This window comes from Triplophysa dalaica, chromosome 15, assembly GCF_015846415.1.
Source record: "Triplophysa dalaica isolate WHDGS20190420 chromosome 15, ASM1584641v1, whole genome shotgun sequence".
Classification (NCBI taxonomy): Eukaryota; Metazoa; Chordata; class Actinopteri; order Cypriniformes; family Nemacheilidae; genus Triplophysa; species Triplophysa dalaica.
In genome coordinates this window covers 21,124,833-21,149,725 of record NC_079556.1, presented here as the reverse complement: position 1 = coordinate 21,149,725, position 24,893 = coordinate 21,124,833, and the positions used below count along the sequence as shown (strand labels likewise).

The 24,893-nt window shown below is 38.8% G+C and overlaps 3 protein-coding genes across 12 annotated transcripts; 2 read left to right on the top strand and 1 right to left on the bottom strand.

Moving 5' to 3' along the window:
• Positions 1-1,233: 1,233 nt before the first annotated feature.
• Positions 1,234-15,639, top strand: hivep2b (HIVEP zinc finger 2b). 7 transcript variants are annotated; one of them, XM_056768095.1, is made up of 9 exons: positions 1,234-1,458; positions 6,430-6,485; positions 6,779-6,870; positions 6,986-11,155; positions 11,237-11,379; positions 11,470-11,645; positions 11,716-11,811; positions 12,000-12,664; positions 13,131-15,639. In XM_056768095.1, the coding sequence occupies exons 4-9, from the start codon at positions 7,244-7,246 to the stop codon at positions 13,551-13,553; spliced, it is 5,415 nt and encodes a 1,804-aa protein (XP_056624073.1). In that variant the 5' UTR covers positions 1,234-1,458; positions 6,430-6,485; positions 6,779-6,870; positions 6,986-7,243; the 3' UTR covers positions 13,554-15,639. The 7 variants fall into 7 exon arrangements, with proteins under 7 accessions (XP_056624073.1, XP_056624072.1, XP_056624068.1 ...); XM_056768091.1 differs by lacking the exon at positions 1,234-1,458 and adding an exon at positions 4,635-5,406; XM_056768089.1 differs by lacking the exon at positions 1,234-1,458 and adding an exon at positions 4,635-5,406 and having other exon boundaries at positions 6,738-6,870.
• Positions 15,640-16,609: 970 nt separating this feature from the next.
• On the bottom strand, positions 16,610-17,777 carry LOC130437346 (gap junction epsilon-1 protein). Its single transcript, XM_056768708.1, has 3 exons — positions 17,739-17,777; positions 17,217-17,399; positions 16,610-17,005 (listed from the first exon to the last, which is right to left on the bottom strand). Exons 1-3 carry the CDS (start codon positions 17,775-17,777, stop codon positions 16,610-16,612), a joined length of 618 nt encoding a protein of 205 aa, XP_056624686.1.
• A 1,719-nt stretch (positions 17,778-19,496) lies between these two features.
• txlnbb (taxilin beta b) lies at positions 19,497-24,259 on the top strand. 4 transcript variants are annotated; one of them, XM_056767662.1, is made up of 11 exons: positions 19,497-19,613; positions 20,271-20,343; positions 21,048-21,281; positions 21,363-21,454; positions 21,554-21,724; positions 21,809-22,003; positions 22,350-22,469; positions 22,548-22,622; positions 22,717-22,809; positions 23,519-23,614; positions 23,687-24,259. In XM_056767662.1, the coding sequence occupies exons 3-11, from the start codon at positions 21,059-21,061 to the stop codon at positions 24,203-24,205; spliced, it is 1,584 nt and encodes a 527-aa protein (XP_056623640.1). In that variant the 5' UTR covers positions 19,497-19,613; positions 20,271-20,343; positions 21,048-21,058; the 3' UTR covers positions 24,206-24,259. The 4 variants fall into 4 exon arrangements, with proteins under 4 accessions (XP_056623640.1, XP_056623639.1, XP_056623638.1 ...); XM_056767661.1 differs by having other exon boundaries at positions 23,519-24,259; XM_056767660.1 differs by having other exon boundaries at positions 21,363-21,724.
• Positions 24,260-24,893: the final 634 nt, after the last annotated feature.

Genomic DNA, 24,893 nt, shown 5'->3' with positions numbered 1-24,893 from the left:
TTTACGAGTTTCATATACAAACATTTTCTGTAAAAATGTAAAACATTCACACCTTAACGAATTTGTTAACGCAGGGGATGTGTGATTGACTTTAAGGGTTCCCATTGACCTGCTTTGAAGGAGGAGTCTCGAGACCGGAAAAACACCTGTATCCCTGCCAGAGCCGCTGGAGAGTCACGACACTCGCATAGTCCTCCATATGGAGAATGGAATGCGGAAGTAACTAGCGTCCGATAGTTCCAAACAAGTTTTTACATTTTAACGAGATGGCGGTTGAAATTACACTTTTAAGTTAAACACAAAGACTGATCATATATTCACATTACTCCCAAGATAAAATGCTGCCATAAATGTATTCGACGTAGTAATCAGTGTTCACGAATAGTTGCTGTTATCTGTCCCTTTAAAATCAATTTAAATAGGTTGAATGCACCGATTTGTTTGGAAGTATTAAGGGCTCGATGAACCACGTGACCCAACTCTCATATTCAACGGCTCTGCCCTGGGCCAGTTACCCCTAGCAGCACCCTAACAACCACCCTAAACTCTGTGGAACAACATTGGGTTTTAAATTTTCTTGATAACGTAAAGAAAAATATAATTGTACTGTATATTGTGCACTAAATATATCCCCACGCCAGTCACAGAAGTTTCCCTTGTTGAAAAAAACAGCATATGCTGGATTAGGTATATTTTGATGCTGGTTTGTGCTGGTTTAAGTGGGTCCCATGCTGGTTTAAGATGGCCATGTGCTGGTTTAAGGTGGTCTTGTGCTGGTCCTTACCTGGTCATGTGATGGTTTAAGCTGGTCTTGTGCTGGTCCTTACCTGGTCATGTGATGGTTTAAGCTGGTCTTGTGCTGGTCCTTAGCTGGCCATGTGCTGGTTTAAGCTGGTGAGGAACCAGCACATGACCAGCTAAGGACCAGCTCAAACCATCACTGACCAGTTTAAACCGCATCAAAACATACCTAACCCAGCATATGCTGGTTTTGCATCAAGGTCTCTAAACATTACAGAGCAGATGAGTATGGCAGCCTCAGGTGTGATATTCTTAGCGAATGTCCTTGGTGCCTTGTGTCTGTGTTCATCTTCCAGAGCAGATTCCCTCCGGCTTTCCCTCCCTATCTATGTGCCGGGATCGTGGCGCTCCGGTGTGAGCAGTAATCTATTTCTGTCCCTGTATATTCCCCTCCAGCCTCAGTCATTGCCAGCAGCGTGTTGTCACGGTGATGGACGTCTCCACCGGCCTCCCTCAGCCAATCAACACGCAAGTGTTTATGCCAAGAAACATGATCATTTTCCATTTACTTCCCACTGCTCAAGTGAGTACGAGTATTGTGGCAGAACCTAACAGAGAGCGCTCGGTGTAAAACAGGACTCTTGGCAGTTACACAAACACTGAGGATGAGACGTTTATCCTGTTTAACCTGACTGCAACGGCATCTCATGTGACAAGGTGAGAGTGATTTTGATTGTTGTTTACAATCTACCTTACGGTGTTGACTAAGATATTATAAAATAATGAAAATTCGAAAGAAGTAAAGTCTTCATGCTGATAGGATGCAGGACATATAGGCCTTTTTAAGGTTTCTTGTTTTGGCTGTTAAAAGTATGTGTGGCTTTATTTCATAAATTTAGACACATTTTAATTATGAGTATTCATATTCTATCTCTCCAAAAAATGACCAAGGGCTTTGTTGACAAATAGTGCTCTATTTATTTGTTTAAAAATCGTTTCATTTCAGTTCAATTCATATTTATTTCTATAGGCCTTTTTATAGTTTTGGATTGTTTAAAAGCAGCTTTACAGAAAACATTTTAGTAGTGGTGCCTGCAACTTTAACATTTGATTTAATTTTAATGTTGTGGTGTTACAAATTGTTCTGTTATAATGTCATTTTAAAATTAACGTATTTAAAATGTTATACTTCAATTAAACAATTTAAAGTTTCTAACAATCCAGCATAGTAGTTTAGTTTCATTAATGTACTTTGGTGAAAAAATTGAAATTGTTACTATTCTTTTTTAAGTCTTAACAGAACATGAAAATCTTTACAAAATGAAGTCTTTAAAAAAGGAAAATTGTGAAAAGCGCTATGTAAATAAAATTGAATTGAATGCAGACACGATAGAAACAGTATAGGAAATTAAACAAAACATTGTATGTAGATGCATAGTATTAATTTCAGATTTTTCAAGATCACTTTTAACTGTAAAAAATAGTTTTCAGTATGGTTGTAACAGCACAAAGCGGATGTAAAAATACAAATGTTCATACATCCCAGGTGCTGAAAAATGCTAGAACCCCTGCCTTTGCTGACTTCGGGAATTCTGTATCAAAAGATGAATGAATGCACGAGAAACACATCCATTTTAGACATATTCCAATAAATGCACATGCATCAAAAATTTGGATTATATATCATCAGAGACAAACGTTTAAATTCTGCAGTTTTGTGTTCATCATTATTAATGGTGTTATTAACATATATGGCGCTGTATCATCCATCAGCCACTGTAGATAATCGTTACAAACATTGTCCATTTAAAACAAAGCATATCAGCTGACCGCTCTCTTCCATCTGTGCCAGACAGAGCCTGTAGGGACAGGTTTGAACATCCATTCATTCTATCTCTAGTATCCAGACAGCCCATAATACAATGGTTTGCTAACTTAACTGGAATTGACACCTTGTAAAGGTTTGGTTTCACTGTGAAGTATAGCGCTTGTGTGTTGCCATGGTGATGACAGAACAATGTTCAAGCTAAAAATAAAAATCCTCAAGGCAAATTATGAGACTGAAGCTCGTGACTGTTTTTTTATTCTGGGAAATATTGTGACGATTAAAAGAAAACTTCCCCTATAACTTAAAGGCTTTTCAAAATTTGTCTGCGAAGAAAGAGGTAGAATTATACAAATCAATAACACTCATCTTCTATAGTAGCTCTAATATATAAAATGGTGACCAATAATGACCTTCAGTTTTTGTTCAGTTCAGTTTTCACTTTTCCTTTTAAGAGTTGCTTATAAACGAAAATTCTTCCATCATGGCTCATCCTCGTGTCATTCCACACCTGTATGACTTTCTTTCTCCAAAATACTAAAGTAGAAAACCACAGAGACACTTCTCAAAATATCTTCTTTGTGTTCTGAAGTCCAAAGAGTCAGGTTCGGGATGACACAAGGAAGAATAAATGTTGAGCATTTAGATCATTTTGATCTCATCACATGCTGCACATTTTTAGGTTACCTGAAAAAAAGCTGAAAATGACATTACTGACTGATGATTATATGATATGCTCTTGTGAATTAGGAGCTATTAGAGCATGTGATGTCAGCGGTGCGGGGGGATGGGGGGGCGAGGGAGTGACTTGAGGATGCTTGTCTGCCTTTTGAATAACCACTTATGTGAACGGTGGAAGAGAGAAAGAATGTGAAACGCAGCAGAAAACAGTCGCTCGGTTGCCATGGGTACGCTTCTCGTTTCTCTCCAGCACATGCGGAGCAAAAGATATTTACAGTATCATTTGGAGATGAAGGCCATTTGCATATGGCACACTTTCAGTCAAGCTATTTAACCTTTGTGATGAGGCTTGTTGCGGGACACAAAAGAAGATATTTTGAAGAACATTCATCAGCTAACAACATTGTATGAACACAAAACAACTGAGACATTTCTCAAAATATCTTCTGGCCATCATCTCCAAGCCATTTACAGTATTAGCATGACATGAGGATGAACAAAGGATGAACAGAACATTTATTTTTGGTTGAACTATCCCTTTACCAAGTTGTCTTGATTTTTATAAATAGCTTTCGTATTACCCTTCTGATATAATATTCCAGTTCTGATCGTAGTGCAGGTAGTGTTTTGTTAGTGCTCTTAAATAACATAATTATATCGTTTTTATGTCACGTCTTACTGGTTTGAATATTCAGTTAATGTTTCCTGGAAAACATGTTTATTTACTTTCACAGAGCACTGTAATGCATCATTCTGTCACGGCGCTAAAAAAAGGTCTGCGCGCTATCGAATCGCATGCAAATGTGTTGAGACTTTCTGCCGGTCAGCAGAGTCTTGCATCTTAGACGGTGGAAAAGCCGAGTGCCGGTATGGAAAACCCACTGGGACAGACCATCGTATTTATAGAGAGAGGAGAAGCTAGACCTTCAGGGCCCGTGAAAAATCCTTCCTTTCAGGACCGTACGCTGGATACAGAACGCCGCAGTGACCCGAGTTTGATATATATAGCCATAAGGATTCCAGCGTGTATTTTCAAGTCTGTGCCTGTCAGCGTGCCCTAACAGGCTAGTATGTGTCTGTCATAAACCAGAGAAACGATTGTCATGTTTATGCTGGCCATTCATTTGCATTGTTGAGATGGCGTAAAACACATTACAAGCATGTTTTATTTATCTAACGTACAGTTGGTTGACGAAGAAGCTTGTGTCAACTATAAACCCCCCTTTTAGGTTTGACAGCTTGCAGACATAACACGGCGTGTTGCATTAAATATGTTTGGGGTTTGTGTATTAGCAATATTAACGGTGATTCTGATCTTAGGTTTATAATGTCCAAAGTATGTAATGTTGCTGAATGAACTGTGATGACAACACCGTATCATGTTCTCTGCCTCATCAACACTGGACGCAGTTGTCTTCCCCCAATGTAACATAAGATGCTGGTCCCTACATGTCAAATATTTTTAGCTGTGCAAATTGTATTGTGTTGAACGGTCAAGGGTAAAGGCCATCCGACCATCCTGAACTTCTTTTTCCTTTAATGTCAAATATGGTACGCACCAAAATGTCTTATTTGTCTCATTTTCCAAATCTGCAAAATATCCCAGCATCAAATGAGAAGAGGCGGAGCTTGATTTCATTCCTCAGGATATGATTGGATCGTAGATATTTGGCCGTGCATACCAGCAGGTGGTTGTGGGGATTAATACATCTATCCTTTTCAATGACATCACTTCATGAGCTGTGCAGGGATTATGTCATGCGTTGAAGCTGTCTGTCATTTAAATCCGGGTGTACACAAAAAAAATGTATATGCATACAAAAGGTTTAATTCTATTGCCTGCAAGATGTTTTAACAGGCAGTTTCTGAGATCTCTTTCACGCTGATGCAAAAGTGGCCTCCTGTGTGGGCCGTTGCATAACCCTTCAGAGGGCCCCTTTCTATTTTTGTTCCTGGATACGCATCTCAGTGAGGTATTTTCTGTGGCGAGTCGCTAGCATCAGTAGGTCTAACGCACTCTCATTGAGCAAGACATGGAGCACTGCTGGGGTGCATTTTCGTTGCATTTGGCCTTTTTAAAGGGGATGCGCTGGAACGCCGGATGCAGGAACTATGAGAACATCTGCTTTTGACTGGAGATACTGGACTGTGGACAGCAGGTTTGTAATTACAATGTTGTATGTTACAGGGAATCAGAAGCAGGTGACTTGTAAGACCCTGAGCGCTCTGCTTTAAGATCTTCTGTAAGATCATCTTCAAGGTGAAGATAACGCTGTATCGAGATGCTTTGCCAGGCATGTCACAGGCATGCCGGGTGGTGGTGGAGGTGGGGGCGATATATGACGTAATGGCGTTAATATTTTCCCACCATTGGCTATAACATGTTACTTGGTTGTTAATGTGGTGTGGAGGTGTAAATGCAGATGTTAGTATGTGCGCATGAAGGTTATGATACAAGGTCAAACTTTGGCGCTACTGTGCATTACTTTCAATCTTATTATTAAATTGGATGTTGCTATCACCCATCACTTCATTCATGTCTGAAAAGAGAATACTGTGACAGAAGTGACACATTTCACCAATCAACCCAGTTTGTAAGGATGCATGAAGTCTCTGACAGGTTTGTTTCGCCATTATCGCAATTTATTGGGTCAACGTTCATTCAGATGTTTTGAGACCTGATTTGACTTCGTTGCAGCACACATGAAGGCTCGATAAAGGTTTTATAAGCAGATCTTGGTCTTTCTTTTCCGTTGGCTTGCAGTGTTTGAATGTCCTAATTAAGTTAAGCTCAGAGGCCTGAACCTGCTAACCTTACGTAACCTCATTACACTCATTCAGATGTTACGATGTGAATTATATTTGGACACACCCTCTAATTCAAGTTTTTTGGTGGTTTAAAGTAGTTCACCCCAAAATATAAAATGATCTCATAATTTACTAGCCCTCATTTAATAACAGATTTAGGTGATTTACTAGTTGTCTAATGTGTGGTTCGTCATGACACACGAGAACCATTGAGTAAGAACCAAATGAGCAACGTGCCTTCATATTTGAATTTAGCGCTCAGATCTGCATTTTCTCACAAAGGCATTCTTGTGCTTTGTAGAGCTTCACTATTGTGACTTTCAAAATGAAAATGACTTCATTTTAATATAAAATTATTGGTTTGTGTTGAGCAGAAGGAAGGAGGAAAGTCATATACATCTGGAATGGCATGGGGACGAGTAAATTATGAGTGAGTTTTCATATTTGGGTAAACTAATCCATTTAGATATAATAGTATTGTTTTATAATCTGTTAATGTTTTGACATTACCGATATACACAATAATTGTAAGGAAAACTGTCGCTCACTTGCAGCATTTTTTATTTAATTATTTAGTTTAATTTATGTATGCTTTGGCTGTCATGCTAAAGACACCAAATGATCTCCAAGGTCTTCCACGCTCATACTTGAGAAGTCCTGTGTTTGTTGTGCTTTGTTGTAGTTTAGGTTAAATCTCTAACAGAAGGTTTCCTGACCTTACAGTTTGAGGCGGCCTTTACATCCATCACAACCCTCAGACGGACACAGAGATGGCGCTGGAAGTTTGCCTTCATAAACACGCCTATCCGGTCAGGGTGAGTTTATAGGCCTTTTGTATTTTTGTAGTCTGGTGAATAATTGTCCCACTATTATTTACTATAGTTTAAACATTTGTTAGAACAGTTAGAACATTTTGCTTTTTTTCTGCAGATGATTTGGATGTGGTGCCCAGTCTTAAATCTACATAGAGATGAGGAACATGTTTAAACAACTGGACTGAATCGTTCTTTTTATCATGTGGAAAAGATTACTCCACCTGTTGTTGGGCTGATCAGTGGACTACAATCACAGATAATTGTTTAAAGGATTAAGACTGACATAAAACAAACTTTCATTGAGGCAAAATTATTCTAGTTGTGACCAAACTAAGAACCATGTAGCAACTGTTAGAAAAGAGACATCTTTACCATGGAGGCCACAAAAACCTCAGGAAACTCAAAGAGCTCAGAGCAGATGAGCAGTGTCAAAGATGACAAAAAGGCCTCGTCATTTGAGATGACCCAAAGAGGCCAATCCTCAGACTCGGAGGACATAATAAAAGTAGCAGAGCAAACTCGGACAGAAGATGTAAGGCCATCTCCTCTTTTGGACTCCGAGGCCCTCTCTTCAGAAAGTTCCTCAAAATCTAGAGAACAGTGTCACATTCGTCTAAGAAGAAAGACTCTCCCAAACAAACTATCAGAGTATGATCTTCAGATCTCAGAGGGTCTGGACAAAAAGGATCAGAAAACTGCAAAGATGGGAAAGTATGTATGCCAGTATTGTGGAAGAGCCTGTGCCAAACCCAGTGTATTGAAGAAACACATCCGTTCACATACGGGTGAACGTCCATATCCATGCATTCCGTGCGGATTCTCGTTTAAAACCAAGAGCAACCTGTACAAACACAGAAAATCTCACGCCCATGCAGTGAAAGCAGGTATGGTTCCGTATTCAGAACAAGACAACGAGCATGTAGATGAAGAGTCGTCAGTCGTGGCTGGTGAGATGCATTCGGATGCCGAGCAGAGTAGCGATACTGATGAAGAGCCTGCGGGAGAGTCGTCCTTGGTTACAACGACCCATGTCAAAGACACAGAGAGTTTCTTTCAAGAAAAGGGTGGAAAACTAGCAAAAAAAGAAGACGTCATGCTTTCCACCCCAAGTTCACTCAATAGAGAAACTACATCGGGAAAAGTGACTTTATGGCAGCTTCGAGAAATGATGACGCCACCCGTGATTGCTCAGGTAGACCAGATGGCGGAGTTTTCCACCATCAAGCAAAGACTGGCACTCAGGCTGTCAGAGAAGAAAAGTCAAGACTCTGAACGTTCTCTTTCCCTCCCCAGTTCCAGCAGTAAAGGCAGCACTGATTCTGGATACTTCTCACGTTCTGAGAGCGCCGAACAGCAGTTTAACCCATCAAGCTCAAGTGCCAAGTCATATCAAGAAATCATGTTTGGGAAATGTTACAGACCGACCACCAGGCCGAAGCAATCCATCACTGTACAGAGCTGCATGATGGACATAAATGAAGCCGCATCAAGTTTTATGATTAAACTTAACAAAAGCAAGAAGCTTGGCGACACAGAATCCAGCAAGAAAGATCTGGTCCGTTCGCTAAAATTTGATTCTGAGTCTTTCCAAGAGGAAGATTACCAAGAATGTCAAATTCCTGATACGTATAGCTCGGATCTTATGGAAACGCCATTAGACAGTACCATGTTCTTACGCAGTAACTCTCTTCCAACTTCAACTAATTCAAATCTGAACACACCGCAAGGACTAAGAAGCAGTAATTCATTCGACGAAAGAATGTCCGGTGGTGATGTCTCTTACCGGGGAGCAGTTGGTATAAGAAGACTCATGCGTCAAGGTGCGTTTGAACACTCTGCTAATGAGGGACATGCAGAATCAGACTGTAACGCTCACCTGGCTTGTTGCCTGAAATCAGAGTTAAAAATACACAATGTGGACGATTCTAAAATGGCGGCTGAAAACTATCAAGAAGCAGAGATGTGCACGGCCTCTCAAAGCCAGTTGTCAGAAGCATCCACAAGAAAAAGAAGAAAGGACAAAAGTGTCATTGAGGAAGAAGACTTACATATCCAAGATAAATCTTCACATGTATCTGAAACCAAGGAAAGTGGTTTAGAGACTGCCTACTCTGAGACTGAGAGAAGAGCTGGCTGCAATGTTATCTCCGTAATTCAGCATACAAATAAATTAAACTGGTCAAACACCTCAGAAATACCATCAGATATTAGATCACATACCTCCGACAAAGTTGCTATTTGTAAATTTACACAGCATGGTGTAGAGGGTCTCCGAAATGACACAAATCGCAGCTCGGAAAGAATAGATTGGCAATGGGGTAGCAGTGTAAGCCAGAAACCTCACATTATAAAGCAACCGTCATCTCAGTCCAGTATCCAAGTGCCTGAGATTAGAGTAACCGTGGAACCTGACAGACCGGACAAGGTTCCAGATCAAGCGTGCATCAAGCAACGAGAAAAGCCCACAGAAGAGTTCCAATGGCCACAAAGGAGCGAGACGCTTTCACAGTTTCCAGTGGAAAAACTACCACCCAAAAAGAAGCGCCTGAGATTAGCGGAGATGGAATGTTCTTCAGGTGAATCAAGTTTTGAATCCGCTTGCACAAGTCTCTCCAGGAGTCCGAGTCAAGATAGCAATTTGTCCTACAGCTCAAGCTTCTCGCAGTCGCTTGACAGAGAGGAGATCCTTAATGTTGCATCTCAGAGCAATTCAGATGAGTATAATAAGCCATTAGAGTTCTTATCGGTTCCAGCAATTTCGCAGAGTCGTCACAGAGAAATGCGACGCTCTGCGTCGGAGCAGGCACCCTATAACTTACCCGCAGATGTTTCTGAAATTAGAAGCAAGTCATTTGACTATGGCAGTCTGTCTCCATCATCTATATGTAGGCAGGAGGATGTTAAAGAACGTAGAAGGGGCTTCTTAGTTAGACAGGCATCTTTAAGTGGCGAACCAGATGTTCCAGGTGTCCAGATCCAGGCGCTGGACAAATCTTTAAATGTAGATGTGACAAAAGATGTCACGTTTTCAGATGAAGTGAACAGGCGACGAACGTCAACAATTGAGAGAATGAGATATTCTTGCTCCCGATTTCAACAACACAAACCAGTTGGCTCAGTGCAAAGTTCATCTGAGAAGGATTACAGTCAAACCAATGTTTTCCACATTCAGGACATAGATAGCGTAATGCATAGAATCAAAAAGGAACATGAGGGTTTCCAGGCAGCTGAAACTTATATCAGCTTAAGAAACCCCCAAGAAGATTGTTCAAGAAGTTTGGGCAATGTGTTATCCTCAATAAGAGTGCTTTCTCATGCTCAACAAGCATTAGCCAGTCAAAGAATGTCTAGTTTACTAGTTCCCGTCAGAATTCAGATGCAGGTGCCGTCCTATGGAAGCATAACGTACACTAGTATATCTCACATTCTGGATTCTCAAACGCAAAGTTCCGTTTCATGTGTAGAACACAAGAAATCCATCAGTGAGAGTTTCATCACCGTCATGCCTCGCAATAACACAGGATGCGAACCATCTCAAATGTCAGGACAAGGTAGGGGACGATTGTGTAGCCCGCAGGCATCCCCAGCAAAGCTGAATACAGGCATACCTTTATCATTAACTTCCAAAACCATCTCAACTACAGAGGCCCCTAGTGGTGGAGCAAACAAGCGCATGCTTTCCCCCGCAAGCAGCATTGAGCTTTTCATCGAAGCAAAGCAGCAAAAACGAGTTAAAGATGAGAAAATTTACGGCCAGATTGTTAAAGAGCTCAGTGCTGTGGAGTTAGGAAATTTTGAAGGTGAGAAAGACTGTCCGTACGAAGGGTTTCAGTCAGCAATTACCCAGAAGCCACGGAAACTCAGCGAGGAGCTAGATATGGATGAGGTTAGCCTAGATTCATACCACAATCCAAAATTACAATATCCTGCCAGTTTTGCACAAAATACTCCTTTGATCGAATGCAAACCAACACCAACTCCTACTGAGATCACTGGTGCTTTACTTTCCCCCAAGTTTCCAGGTCTTCATACCACTACTTGTGTGAGCTGGTGCCATCTCAACTCCACCAAACCAAACAGCACCCAAACAGCTGCACAGTTCTCAGAGTACGCCTCTTGGTTAGTGAGATCCCATAACCCCAATCCACCCAGTCTTAGCACAGGGATGGTCCTTGCTCTTCTCCGATCTAAACAGGGCAGACAAAACATTGTTTATACAGTCGCTACCATGTATCAACCTGGATTACTTGTAACCTCCACCCCATGGAGACCAAAACAGGAACAGGTATGTAAACAGGAGCGGGTACTTGAGGATTTGATTCTAACAGACTTTTTGGTTAACATTGTCTCTGTTTTGAATATGCAGGTTACTCTGGAATGCAAGGACGAAGAGATGAAGCATGATGTAAAATTAAGAGACATTGGCCAGAGGTGCAAATCCTTGCGAGAGGACGTTGCGTTGTCTGCACGTCAACCAGAACCGACTCGTGTAAAGATTTTTGAAGGAGGGTATGAACGTGTTTGAGATAATAATGTTGACTGGTGAGTGTAGTAAAGCATGCTAACAAAAGTGTTGTGTTATTTGTTAATCTCTGTCAGATATAAGTCTAATGAGGACTACGTGTACGTGAGGGGCCGTGGCAGGGGAAAGTATATTTGTGAAGAGTGTGGCATTCGTTGTAAGAAGCCGAGCATGCTGAAGAAACATATCCGAACTCACACAGATGTCAGACCTTACGTCTGCAAATGCTGCAATTTCGCCTTTAAAACGAAAGGTTGGTTTTGGTACAACCACATTTTATTTAGATATATTGAGATCCAAAAGTAACATCCAACTTGTTTTAGGGAATCTCACCAAGCATATGAAGTCAAAGTCTCACATGAAAAAATGTCTCGAAATGGGAGTTTCACCTACTGCCATCGACAATATAGAAGATGCAGGTAGGATTGGTATATTAAGTGCAATCATGGGTTAGCTCAATTTATTGTTTTATAAATAGCTCACTTGCCGCAGTTGACCCAAAACTTTTCTTTGGTTTTTAATTTAAATAGCTTATTTTAAAAAACTAGATCCCCAAACTTTTCTCCTCTGAATGTAAGTGTGCTAATCTCATTTTCTGTTTTTCTAGATGAAGTCCACAAGTCCTTAGGTACCAGGCCAGTGGACACAACCATTAAACATCAGTTTTCAGATGTGGAGGACTCGGATGAGGATGGCGATGAGCCAGACGATGAGGAAGACGATGAATGCGATGGTGATTCCACACCAAAAACGCTGTCCAGAAGCACAAGTCCTCAGACCTATGGAGTCAACAAGCCATTTTCATACAGCCATGCCACTAAACATCCCGACACGGGTCGCAATCCACCGAAGGAACAGCTGGACGTTTCCTTACCAGGTTTTGAAGATGATCTCACTTTGGAGCAGTCAAGCACTTATTCTGAGCTCTGTCCACATCAGCTGCTGTCACCTTGTTGGGACTCACCTTGCCAGAGGTACATGTTGTCAAGCCGAGACTCGTCTCCCCTGAGAGCTGTTTCTCCGAGAAGAGATCTGAGCATCCGAGGGGATTTCTCACCTCTTCGGCAGCTCTCGCCTGTAAGACCTGCAGGTTCTGAGCCAACAGGGCAGCGAGCGCAGTCTCCGCTGGGTCGAAATAAAGGGCTCCTCAGGGCCGCGTCTCCACGCAGGGGCTCTTACCAATACAGGGCCCACGTGGATCAGGGAAGGAGTGTGAGATTTCAAACTACACCCCATAGACAAGTCGTCGGAGTGCGCTCAGATTTGGGAACGGTATGCATTTGGGCATTGCTTTAAGCTTATGAATTTGCAGGTTTCTTTAGGGGTTGGAACAGAAATGGTTCCATTTTTTAAATAATCTAACTAGATAGACAACCAGCATAGATAAACTCACAAATCAGTGTCTCTTAAGGTCTTTTAAACAAGTCAAAAATTACAAAAAAATTACCAGTTTAGTATCTGTCCAAACCCTGCTAACAGGTAACATTTTCACAACTTTCTTGAGACAGTAAAACATTGTTTTCAAATCGTTAAGATAATTTAGAACATCAAGTTTTCATAACTTATAGGAATGTTAGCGAAATGTTTCTAGAACATATTTTTGAAAATAGCAGTGTTTGGGTCTTTGTAGTATGTTTCATGTATCAGTTTTTATATGTTAAATCTTGTTAAACAAGACAAGGTGTGAAATTCCATTGCCTTGAAACTAACAGCACCATAATCCTTGTTCTTCTTTTAGGATCGAGAAGATTCTCCTTTGTATGTTCCTGTAGGCCTATGCGGCCAAAAAAATCCCTCCACCACCCTGCAGCCGGACATCCTCAGTCATTTACCTTTGCACTCTCAAGGACCGCTGCCAACACCTGTTCCGATGATCCCTATTGGAGGGTTAAGGATGCCCTCCACATCATCAACACCCGGTGCTGCTGGGGAAATAAATTCCCTCCCATCACCCCCACAAGGAAACATATTAGAAAGGGCTAGTTCGGGCCGCACCTCAGCCCCCGTCCCTGATCCTGGATCAGCCAGCGGCGAAGACCCTCACTCTAGCCTTCCTAACAAAGACGATAAAAAGGAAGAGAGCGTCTCCATCTGTGCGAAAGCTATCGAGTCTCTCAGAATAACATCTGAAGATGTTACCGATCAAACTCCTAAAAGTTGATTTGTTAGCATTGTACGGACACATTCAAAAGCCGGAAACATCAAGTATGCAAATGTAGACGGAATGCTTGGTCGGCCCATTGCGAGTGCAGTTCTGTTGAACAAACTGACTGTATGAACTGCATCTTTCTGCTGGCAACCAACCTCCCTTCAGAATTACTGTACCTTTAAATGTCTGTGCCATGAAACCGGATGTGTTATTCAGGTAATTTACTACGAACATATCGACAAACGATCTCTTTAAACCGTTGCCTCATCATGATTAATGATTAATCCACCAGTTGTGGACCTGAAAGATACCGTAACTCCTTGCTTGAATGCATACTTGGGTGTCATTAGGAATTGCTGTCTTAGGCTTTCATGGAGTGCTCAAATTCCCTGCTGCCAGGTGCTGTAAATACATTTAGATGAACGGTAATGCATTTTAAAATGCAAGACATTGTGCTCAGCCCGAAGTATTTGCATTCACATATTCCCTGACCACGATTCTATGGGTTTTTGTACCGTAGAATCAAATCATGCGCAGAATATGCACAGCAACTCGCAAACTTCTTTCAGCCTTTCGTAATAATCTCAGCTGTTAATATTAATTGAATAAGTTGCATGTACATTACACATGCAAGAGAGTTAAATGTTTTCCTGCAGGTCATTGAGTAACAAAATGTTGCCATTCTTACAGGAATCGTCTTCATCGACCTTTGCTTTGTGCCTTTTAAGAACACGTCTGCGTATTGCTCGATGAGAGACGGTCATTCGCTGTTTCTGCACTTACTTGTGATGGTTGTAAAGTTAAACTAGTATGAGGTGTTGTGGTTGCTTTAAAGATTGCACTTAATACGTATGCTAAAGTTTGCATATTGCATTCAGCTGTCCTATAATGTTGCCTTTGCTGTTGTATATTATCGCTGGCACCTTTCAAAAACATGATCAATCTTTTAATGACCCTTTTGTTTAGAACGTCTTCACCGTAATGTATTTTTCTAAGTGTACCATGCCTCGTTTCTTTCAACTTTAGGGTTATCTGCACTTATGTAACAAAATGCCACTACAAACAATTTATAATGTAGGCCTAGATCTGCGTATGATATCATATTATATTCTAAGTAGTAAGTATTATGCGTTAAGATGACTAACTGAAGCACTTTCTAGCAAGTTGATAGACTGAATGCCATGTCATCAATATGGGAGCTTTGTTGAAGCGTTTTAGACAAGGATTTTTAATTGAATTTATTATATGGCACAACATTCCAGTGTTTAGTCAATTATATGTGCACACACGTGCACACGTAGACGTATGACTGCTATCATGTACTGTAAATGCTTTGAGGAGTGTTGAAGCATACAAATATAAATGGTCTGAAGGATATTTTTGCTTTTTTCGGTTGATGGTGAATTTTAGACTGTTTGAATGTATGAAACTAGACTAAGTCATATTAAATGTCTTTAAAGGAGGTCTAAGTGCTATCGTGTTAAACATTTTGATATGTGATGTAGCAATCGAAGCTGGTGACACTTCATAATGAGGTTGTGTATGTTAACATTAGTTAATGGAATATTTAACATGAAATGGCATTGAATAATACTTTTACAGCATCTATTAATCTTGCCTATTTTTACATACATACAATTTTTAAAGGGTGTGCTGTATGGTCACTAATGCAATATAATCTTGAATGAACTAACAATAAACAGTTGTATACTTATATGAGCATTAGCCAAGATTAATAAATGTTGTAGAAATGTTTTGTTCATGAAATCCAGTGCATATGTTAACATATTGAACCTATTTGTGAAGTGTTAACATTAACACTTGGTATTTGTTTTAAAGTCTGAGAGTTACAAACACTGAGATGGTGAAGTAGTAGTGAAACTTACTTTATACTGAATGAACTTTCATGTCATGTTTACAGTATTACATATTTAAGACTTTGAGGTTATTTAAAGTATTTTAGTAATTGTGTTATTTAAATGTTTTATCGATCTGTTTTGTTTTTGCCCACAAAGGCAGCTGATTTATCATTTAATTGTTTTATTCTGATAAAATTATGACCTTCAGAAAAAATGATATTAAAGTTGTATTATAAATACTTGTTGACGACGTTCTTACCTCAAACAAAAATAATCGTAATGAAAACAAAGAATAGTGTTTAATTTAATGATTATTGATAACGTTTAATAATTTTAGCTTTGATTTAGTCAAAATCTTTGGTGATTTACTAAATTTCTTTCTTTAGTTATAAATACAATTTTAAGTACATTTTAAAGATATTAAATTGATTAAATATACTGTTTAAATTAAGTTAATATAAGGGAAAAATTAAGGAAATCCTAGCAACTCAAATATTTATATTAGAATTCAGTGTATATTAAAGATGTAGATTGTAAATTAAATACTTACTTATTTTCATTAAATTAACAAATAATTATGTATATTTAAGATAAATGTATAGTTGGATTTCTTTTCATTAAATAAACATAAATATTTATGTATATTTTAGTGAAATGAACTGTTATATTTTTAATCAACTGTTTAATATGTACCACTGAAAACAACACTTTTTATTAAGTTAATTAAGCTGTTTATTTTTGTGATATTTACTAAGCCACTGAATTATTTATAATAATTAATATAATTAATTTAGAAAAAAAGCTATTTTTATATAGCGATGCTTAAGAATCAAATATTTTAAATGCAATAGAAATAAAATATTGGTACCATCTTGGACATGTGAGGTAATGAAGGAAGGGAAACACATCTAAACATTTACAACACATAATGCAGAGAAGTCCAAGACAACAACAACAGTCCTGAAAACTGAAAACTGAAAAGTCAGCAAACTTATTATAGTGCAAAATGATGCTATATTGTAACGTTTATTATATTCTACCCAAAGTCACATTTGACCCGACCCCCGTACAGCAACACTAGAATCCTATAACTTTTCTGCCTTATAGCTGTGTGGCCTTTAACTGAGGTAGAGCAGGATGTGAAAAACCTGGATGGATGCAATGGTTATTAAATAATAAATGTTTTCCATATCGGTTGATGTAATGATGTCACTGATTGGCTAAATAGCCGAGTCTTCTGCTCAGTATTTCAAAGATCTCTGCCACACACAAAACCATAGTGATGATGGTGAAGATGTACATTGCGCTGAGGAAGATGGTCTTTTCGAAATGCTCGGGCACCATGCACTTGGTAAAGTTAAAAGTCTTGTCCAGTGAACTCGCCTCACAGAAGTACTGAGAATGAACCAGGAACCCGAAGAGTCGACTCTGAAGCCAGAACGCTGCAACTTCCAGGACGATTCGCAGGAGGACAGAGATGATGTAAAGCACGGTAATTGTTGGACATTCCAGAATGTCCTCTTGGTCTATGTTTTTATACGCTGCGTGAAAATGGAACATGGCTCCTGGAACCAGAACAGTCACAAGCTGAAGAGCCCAAAACACCTGAAAACAAATGCGAAGAGACAGGGCTGTCACGTGAGGTGTAAGACGTGAGTCAGAACAACATGAATGCTTCCTTCAAGCACCTTCTTATATTAGAATAAGGTTATTCAGTACAATATTAGATTTTTATGTATATGTGCTAGTTTGACTTTCAAGAACAAAATGACACTTCTCATGCTCAAGTGTTTCTCCTGGCTTTCTTGAACTTTACCTGGGGTGTTACAGGTCTAAACTGATTGTAACAGAAAAGGTTGAGCTCTCTTCTGTCTGGATCACAGCTGAAGTGAAGAGCTTCGTTCCCATAAACCGCAAATCCCAAAACTCCCAAGAAGAACATGCGTACAGAACCAAAAAACAGAGTGTGGAACTGACCAACCACAGTTGGAGGACGAAGCTAAGAAAAGAGGTACAAACATTTTATATATAAGACCGTTTTTCATAACAAAGTACATGAATGTCAGAAAATATAGTTTAAAATATCATTCTAATAGAATTCAATGTAATATTGACAAATAGGACGGACTAATATATAAAATAAACCATTATTTAACACAATATGGTTTGTTTTTCTTTATTATTCGTGGTCGTTACATTTGTAAATTTGGTAAAACATGATCATTTACCGATGCCAAGAAACGGCCGCATTAATCTGTCTGTCACAGTGTTACACAACAGAAGGTTTATAAAGCTGTTAAAATCCAAAACACACACACATCAGTTGTAGTTTACTTACACATCCCTCATAGAAGTTCTTTATGTAATTTAAAGACATAATGATTCTTTAAGTTGAATGACTCTGCGACTGTTGGCCGTCATTGCAGCCGTGTGTCCTCAAAGTCTGTTCTGCCTACATGTTGACCTTTGCAGAGCAAAAGCTCCCGTCAACGCATATTTCCCTTTCATCTGCTCTACCTTCATCAATTTACCCATGAGGTACAAAACACCAACAAAAAGAAAAAAACAAAAGCACCGAACATGTGCTCCGCACATAATCCCCATTCAACAATGTCAGCGAAAAAACAAACCGTTCACACATAATGGGGGAATATGCGATAAAAATACAATGCATTTAAGAGGAACATAAAGTAAATTATAAGAACAATTGAAATTGATCTTTTATTAACAAAAACATTGTAAACTTTGACTTGTGATTTAACTAAATGTGTAAGTGTATGTGTACAGTGGAGTCAAAAGACCACATAAAACTTGGAAACCGACAGAACAGTTTTGAAACATGTAAAAATTGGAAAAATTATGAAACAAAAATAAATGTTTATAATTTTGCACGAATAGCAAAACTTCTTCAAATTATAAAAGAGTGTTAACTAATGTTAACTCACTTCTTCAAATGATAAAAAAACTTTGTATTCCATGTTCAATTAAACTTTAAATAAAAAAAAATTAATCAGTTTAATTCATTCAGCATTGCTCTTACCAGCCTGAGTCCGAGCGGAGAGTTTGTCCTCCTCATTTATTTGGACATATAGCAAGAGCTCATGGGAAATATGTCTTACGTAAGATCTCAAAGCTGATAAAGTCACGGCTGGAAAGACTGTCAACATTTTCCCGTGGCGCTTACCAAGAGTAGCTGTGTAATGCAAACACAAGGCTATGTATTGAGCCGGGCTCGGCCTTACACTTCATCAAAAGAGCTTTTCACACTGAGATTAATGGAGGTCAAATATATCTGCTCATGACCGCAGCGGTTACTGCACCACCAATGCTCTCGTATTGGCTGATGAAGAGCTTGTGCTGTCAGTTTAAGTACATTAAGGACATCCATTTGTAATCTTTTCTTTCCACTTATCAAAATAAACCCTGGTTTATAGGAAAAATCCCTATAAAAATCTTTTACCCTAAATCTTTTGCTGCATTGATTGCTATTTGTATATATTTACTACAAATACCGTGCTTACCATAAGCTATACACTCATAGAAGAACCTTTTGGTTCCATTAAGAACCTATAACATTTGAAGAACCTTTCTGTTTCACAAAATGTTCTTTCTGGCGAAAAAAGTTATTTAAAAAACTAAGAAAGAGATCGTTCTTTAAAGAACCTATGACTGAATGGTTCTTTGTGGAACCAAAAAAGGTTATTCTCGTTGTGAACCTTTTAAGCACCTTTTTTTAAGCGAAGTAACATTTTGTAGAATTTCTAAATTCAACATTGAATAGCATACTTTTGTTAAAAATATTGCAGCTGTCTTTCTCCGTATTTTGTGATTTTTTGTTGTTGCTGTAAATCATTAACATCAATCACCCTTTATGTTTGTCACTGGGTTTTGCAGATATCTAACTAATAAAAGTATTAAAAAGTGCTTTTCAATTTTGACAACGCAGTATTTAATCATTTAAAAAGAAAAGGGCTTTTCCTCTGCCTGAAAAACAGCAAATTTGGACAGACGAGGTTTCAGCGACAATATACATATTGTTTTATAGCAGTTTGAGAATAAAGTGTAGCATCTTTTCAGATTGAACACAGCTGAAGTCCCGACCCCTCTGGATTATTTTGAGGTCTGTCTGCACCCGTCCCAGCTGCTCTGGAGCCCTGACAGCCGCTCAGAGACTTTCTGAACTCCTCTGCTCACTCTCTCAGTGATTCTGCTGGTAAGTGTTTCTGCAATTCTCCCTCTAAACATTAATAAATATCTCTACTAATCTCTGTTTTATGAATGCAACATTATGTGATGTTCAGTAAATGTAAAGCGTAATGTAACTCGTTTCCATTTCTCTCATATGTGGAACAACTAACATAGTTTCAGACTTACATCCTGAATTAAGTTCTTGTGTGTTTGTTGAATCCCTGAAATATCAATGCAGGTAAAAGAAGACAAAAGATAGTAACGTTACCAAGAGTAAGAATACATTGAAATGTGTGAAGGTTTCAGTGTAAGTCGAGTTGATTCTTTATTTACCTTTGCAAATGATGCATTATCAATAAATGTGCAATCTAATCATTATAATGTACTTTGAACAGTCATTAAAATAATATAATGTTGGCAACAAACAAGTAATTTTGACCATATAAAGAGTCTGTGTTCTTGAAATAGACCAGAGAGCATGAACAGGTGCCATGTGGCATGCTTGTAAAGAGTTAGCAGAGATGCTATATTTAACCAGAGGAACGGGCCAGACAGATAGTTACTCCATCGCTCAAGAGATAAACAACCCAAAGAGTAAAACCACAACTCTTTTGATTCATGAAGATTCACGATGATGTCGTGTTCGGATCTGACTTCTAAAATGTGCATTTTTATATTTTAGGTGTGATTTGCTTATTAGAAACTTCCAGAAATTCATGATCAGAAAGAGCACACAAGAGTTTTTTTTAAATAATGTAAGTACACACAAACACAACATGAAAACACATAATAAAACCATTAAAGAGTCAAATCTGAATGTATTATATGTTTAATATATATACATATAAAGAAATGAGGCAACCCTGTTTTTTACATTTACCAAATATCATGTTTTTTTGTTGTGCATTCCTATAATATCAATCAAACTGCAGTTGGTTTGTTTTGATTTATGCCATAATAACAAAAACATACTGCTAACTAACACAAGAAAACACAATAAAACATGATAACATCATAAAAAACATGATTTTTGAAACTCTTCATATTTATATACACACACACACACACACACACACACACACATATATACACAAATGCAGTATATATATATATAAACACAATGTACACATATGTAAAAACGATACACAAAACGTAAGAGAAAATTTCACAAAATAGGACAAAGATGGTGAAGAGCAAAAACAGATGTACAGTATAATACAAAATAAGAAAGATTTGTAGAGAATTATGCATTTATAATAAATGGCAATAAGTGGAAAAAGGAAAAAGGAAAGGAAAAATTTTTCATAAAGCATCCAATTCTTTACAAAAGTTCCAGTTCCAGATATTTTAACAGCCTAGAGAAAAATAATTTAACGGATGCATAATGCATTTACTTAATAATAAAGCACACCTCACAATGTAAATGCTTCCCTATTAATTCCTTCCGTCCCGTTTGAAGAGCACATCAGAATGGAGATCGGTTCACAACCCGCAAACGGTGACAGTAAGACAGATGTGACTCATGACCTCACTGAAGATCTCAGTCAGCAGCTGGAGGACATCATCAGCACTTATCAGACGACCGACCGACCCGCTGACCCTGAGGATGCTGAGGAGGACACCATCACTGACGAGAAGGAGCCAGGAAAAGCTAAAGACCAGAAGCTGGAAAAGAAGATGCTGAAAGGTCTCGGTAAGTCTCACAAGGAATGTTTGTGATGTCCCTTTCATGCTTTCAACCTGTGACCAAAATACAGTATGTGAATGATGACAGGGAAGGAAGCCACGCTGCTCATGCAAAGCCTGAATAAACTGGATACCCCGGAGCAGAAACTGGAAGCTCTCATCAAAAAACATGCTGAACTGGTGAGTACAATCATCAACGACTGCTTGGGATTTCTAGGGAATTTATCCCGGGTTAATACTGATTTGGTGCTCTTTTCATTTTGCATCCCGACCTCGAAGCTACAAGAGCATCGATCTGATGAGAAACAGTTGAAGCTTCTGCAAAAGAAATTTCTCCAGGTGTTGAAGGAGAAAGATCAGCTCCAGAGCGAACACAGCAGAGCCGTACTGGCCCGCAGCAAACTGGAGGGCTTGTGCCGAGAGCTGCAGAGACACAACAAGACGTTAAAGGTGAATAATGATGTTATATGGAAACAAGTTTGTTGATCTACGTCAGCTAACTATTAAACTCCGTTGTGCTTCTGTGTCGCTCAGGAAGAAACTCTACAGAGGTGCCGCGAAGACGATCTGAAGAGGAAAGAAATCACCACACATTTCCAGACCACCCTGACAGGAATCCAGGTTCAGATCGAGGAGCACAGCAGCCGAAACGACAAACTGTGCAAAGAAAACAACGACCTGGCTGAGAAACTCAAAGATCTCATTTCCAAATATGATCAACGAGAAGCGGTACGGGACGATGCCATGCTTTCATGTTTCTTGTTGTGATGATCACAAAGAAAGATATTTGTAAAAATGTTCTCAACTGACAATTCTGAGGCACCATTGAGTATCATAGTAGAAAAATGTTTTGTGCTTTTTTGTTTGTTACACAAAAGAAGATATTTAGGAATGTAAACGGAGGACACCTTTGACTATGCCATTTTATTTTGACTAAACATAAAATTTTTCTAATATCTTTCTTTGCATTTAACCTAAAACAGACATTTTTAGATGGTTAGTAAACGATGACAGATTTTTCAATATTAAGGATGAACTGTCCCTTTAAGACTGAGATGTTTTGTGGTTTGTTCAGAATCTGGAGAAAGTGTTCAAGCACCGAGACCTGCAGCAGAAACTGCAGGAGACGAAACTCGCACAGGCCAACATGCTGCTTAAAGCTGCTCAGGAGAAACACAAACTAGAGAAGGAACATGTGAGTTTTATATTCTGAGGGAATTTCATGTGTGAAAAGCGTCTAAAGATGTGTTAAAAGTTTTTTTTGCGCGTCTAGTTACTGAAGCAGACGACAGAAGCCAAACTACAGGTTAAACATCTGAAAGAACAAGAGAAGGACATGAAGACCCAGGTACATTTACTGTACATCAAATATTACCATCCTTTGTTTTTGATTAAATCATATTTTTTCCAAAGTGATAGAAATGATTGTTTTTGTCCTGTAGCTTGCTCTGTATTCTGAGAAGTTTGATGAATTTCAAGGAACAGTATCAAAGAGCACTGGTGTGTATGCCAGCTTCAAACAGGACATGGATAAGGTGCGTGTCTTTAATTTCTCATTCTTTAGGGTTCATATAATCAATGTGATTAACATTTCTTTTCACTTTAGGTCTGTTAATAAAACCCATTTGACTTAATCAAAATTCAATAGTAAGATATTATTTTAGCATTAAACATGCTTCTTGGAAAGTAGTCCCCATGCATGTAACCAAATGTACCCTTTGTCATCACGACTTCTACAGTAAGCAATTTATCTGTTTAATCCACAATGAATAGATAAATAACATTAATCTTGAAACAAACTCTGAAAAGGTTCTTAGGCTCTTAAGTGTTGATTCTTCACTAATGATGTCAGTTTTTTCTCATTTAATATTTTGTTTCGCTTGGAAATGCGTCACAATACTGAGGTGATGACTTTCAGTTCATGGGAACTTTTGAAGGCATCTTCGCTACAAAGCTCGGAACCCAATCTTAAGTGACATAATTTACACAGGAATTAAAATGTTGTGAGGCAAAGCTTAGAACATTACCACAAACGATAAAAGAACAACTTTAACAAATGATAATAAAGCTTTAAATGATAAGACTAATGAATGATTTCAAACTTGAAATAAATACAATTGATGACATCGGCCCAAAAGTTGTCCGCTTACATACACTTCAGAAACTCTTAACATCGCAACACAAGGCTTCATAACATGCTTGTTTTATCTAGTGCACATGTTCATGTGCCGTTTTGTCGTACAGATGACAAAGAAGATGAAAAAGTTGGAGAAAGAGGCGGTGAGCTGGAAGTCCCGTTTTGATGGCTGTAACAAAGCTCTGCTCGACATGGTGACAGATGTGAGTAGCTCATCCCCTCAAACCATCCATCCTTCTGCATCCCAATATCTAACGTGTCGTGTTCTCATGCAGAGAGCCATTAAAGAGAAGGAGTTTGAACTCCAGACCTTGAAGACCCAGAAACTGGAGAAGCTCTGTAGGGCGCTTCAGGATGAGAGAAAGACCATGCATGAGAAGCTTCAAAAGTCTACGGCCGACACGACGGTCACTTCTGAGACGGTGGGAGATGCAGAAGCCACTGAAGAGAAAGTGGAACCCTCAACAGAAGCGGTCACACAAGATGACCCTGCCCAACCCACCTGCTCGTCCCCGGCGCCCGAGACGCCTCTGACCCACGAGCTCGCCAGTCTGAAGACTCAGAAAGCTCGACTTCAGGAGCTGGCTGCATCTTTCACCATCCAACGTCACCTGCAATTTGAAGCGTACGAGGATGACAGCTGTGAGTTTTCTGAGAGCACAGACGTCACTCTGGATGAACAGCAGGATTCAGAGGCCGACGCCGAGATCCAGCAGAACTTTACACAGGAGGCAGACACACTGTCTGAAGAACATCAAGAGATCAGAGATAAAGATATGGAGTCGGTTGATTAGATCTGAATGGTCATTTACCATATTCACAAATAAAGTTCATATAGAGAAACTTTACTATTGGTTCTTTGATTAAATAGCGTCTCATTTTTGGCTGGATTATAAAAGGAATCCACTGCTTTGAGTGCATTCAACTCACCAAAGCAAAGATGATTTTAAAATCACATATAGATAATAATCATGATCTTAAATCCCAATGGCATTGAATTTATTTCCTGTATAAGTACACCTAAAATAAAGGATTGTCATTGTTTCACACACAAATTAAGGCATTTTACAATTTCCAAAGCAGCGTTTATTACAGTATTACCATGACATAATGTCTGTGTCGTGATATCTTTTTTTTGCATTTACAGTAATTGAAGTGTAAGGAGGTCAGAAATATTTGGACTTGCGCTTTAATTTAGAAAATCATTTACAGATCCAAGAAACAGTGCTGTGCTTGTTAAGAAATGTTTAATGTTCTTAAAAATAACCCCTAACAATTTGGGTTGCATTAGCTATACCAGACAATTAATCAACATTATTGAAAAGTACATTTAATTGATATTAAAAGGACATAATTTAGTCTTGTGCTGTTATGCAAAAGTGTGCTGGCCATTTCAATGCAAGTTTGGTGAATATTTTACCAATTATTAACCAAAACATAATTTGAGACATATGTGTGACATCATCTCTGGGTGAAAGTAAG

Bases quoted from the DNA above. Each gene is read 5' to 3' on its own strand.
- hivep2b (XM_056768094.1), top strand. From the start codon at position 7,244: ATGGAGGCCACAAAAACCTCAGGAAACTCAAAGAGCTCAGAGCAGATG. The intron at 11,380-11,469 runs GTATGAACGTGT...AATCTCTGTCAG, and splicing joins GTAAAGATTTTTGAAGGAGG to ATATAAGTCTAATGAGGACT. The intron at 12,665-13,130 runs GTATGCATTTGG...TTCTTCTTTTAG, and splicing joins TGCGCTCAGATTTGGGAACG to GATCGAGAAGATTCTCCTTT.
- LOC130437346 (XM_056768708.1), bottom strand. From the start codon at position 17,777: ATGTCTTTAAATTACATAAAGAACTTCTATGAGGGATGT. The intron at 17,400-17,738 runs GTAAGTAAACTA...CTCTTTTCTTAG, and splicing joins AGAACTTCTATGAGGGATGT to CTTCGTCCTCCAACTGTGGT. The intron at 17,006-17,216 runs GTAAAGTTCAAG...ATTTGTTTTCAG, and splicing joins TTAGACCTGTAACACCCCAG to GTGTTTTGGGCTCTTCAGCT.
- txlnbb (XM_056767659.1), top strand. From the start codon at position 21,059: ATGGAGATCGGTTCACAACCCGCAAACGGTGACAGTAAGACAGATGTG. The intron at 22,004-22,349 runs GTACGGGACGAT...TGGTTTGTTCAG, and splicing joins AATATGATCAACGAGAAGCG to AATCTGGAGAAAGTGTTCAA. The intron at 22,623-22,716 runs GTACATTTACTG...TTTGTCCTGTAG, and splicing joins AGAAGGACATGAAGACCCAG to CTTGCTCTGTATTCTGAGAA.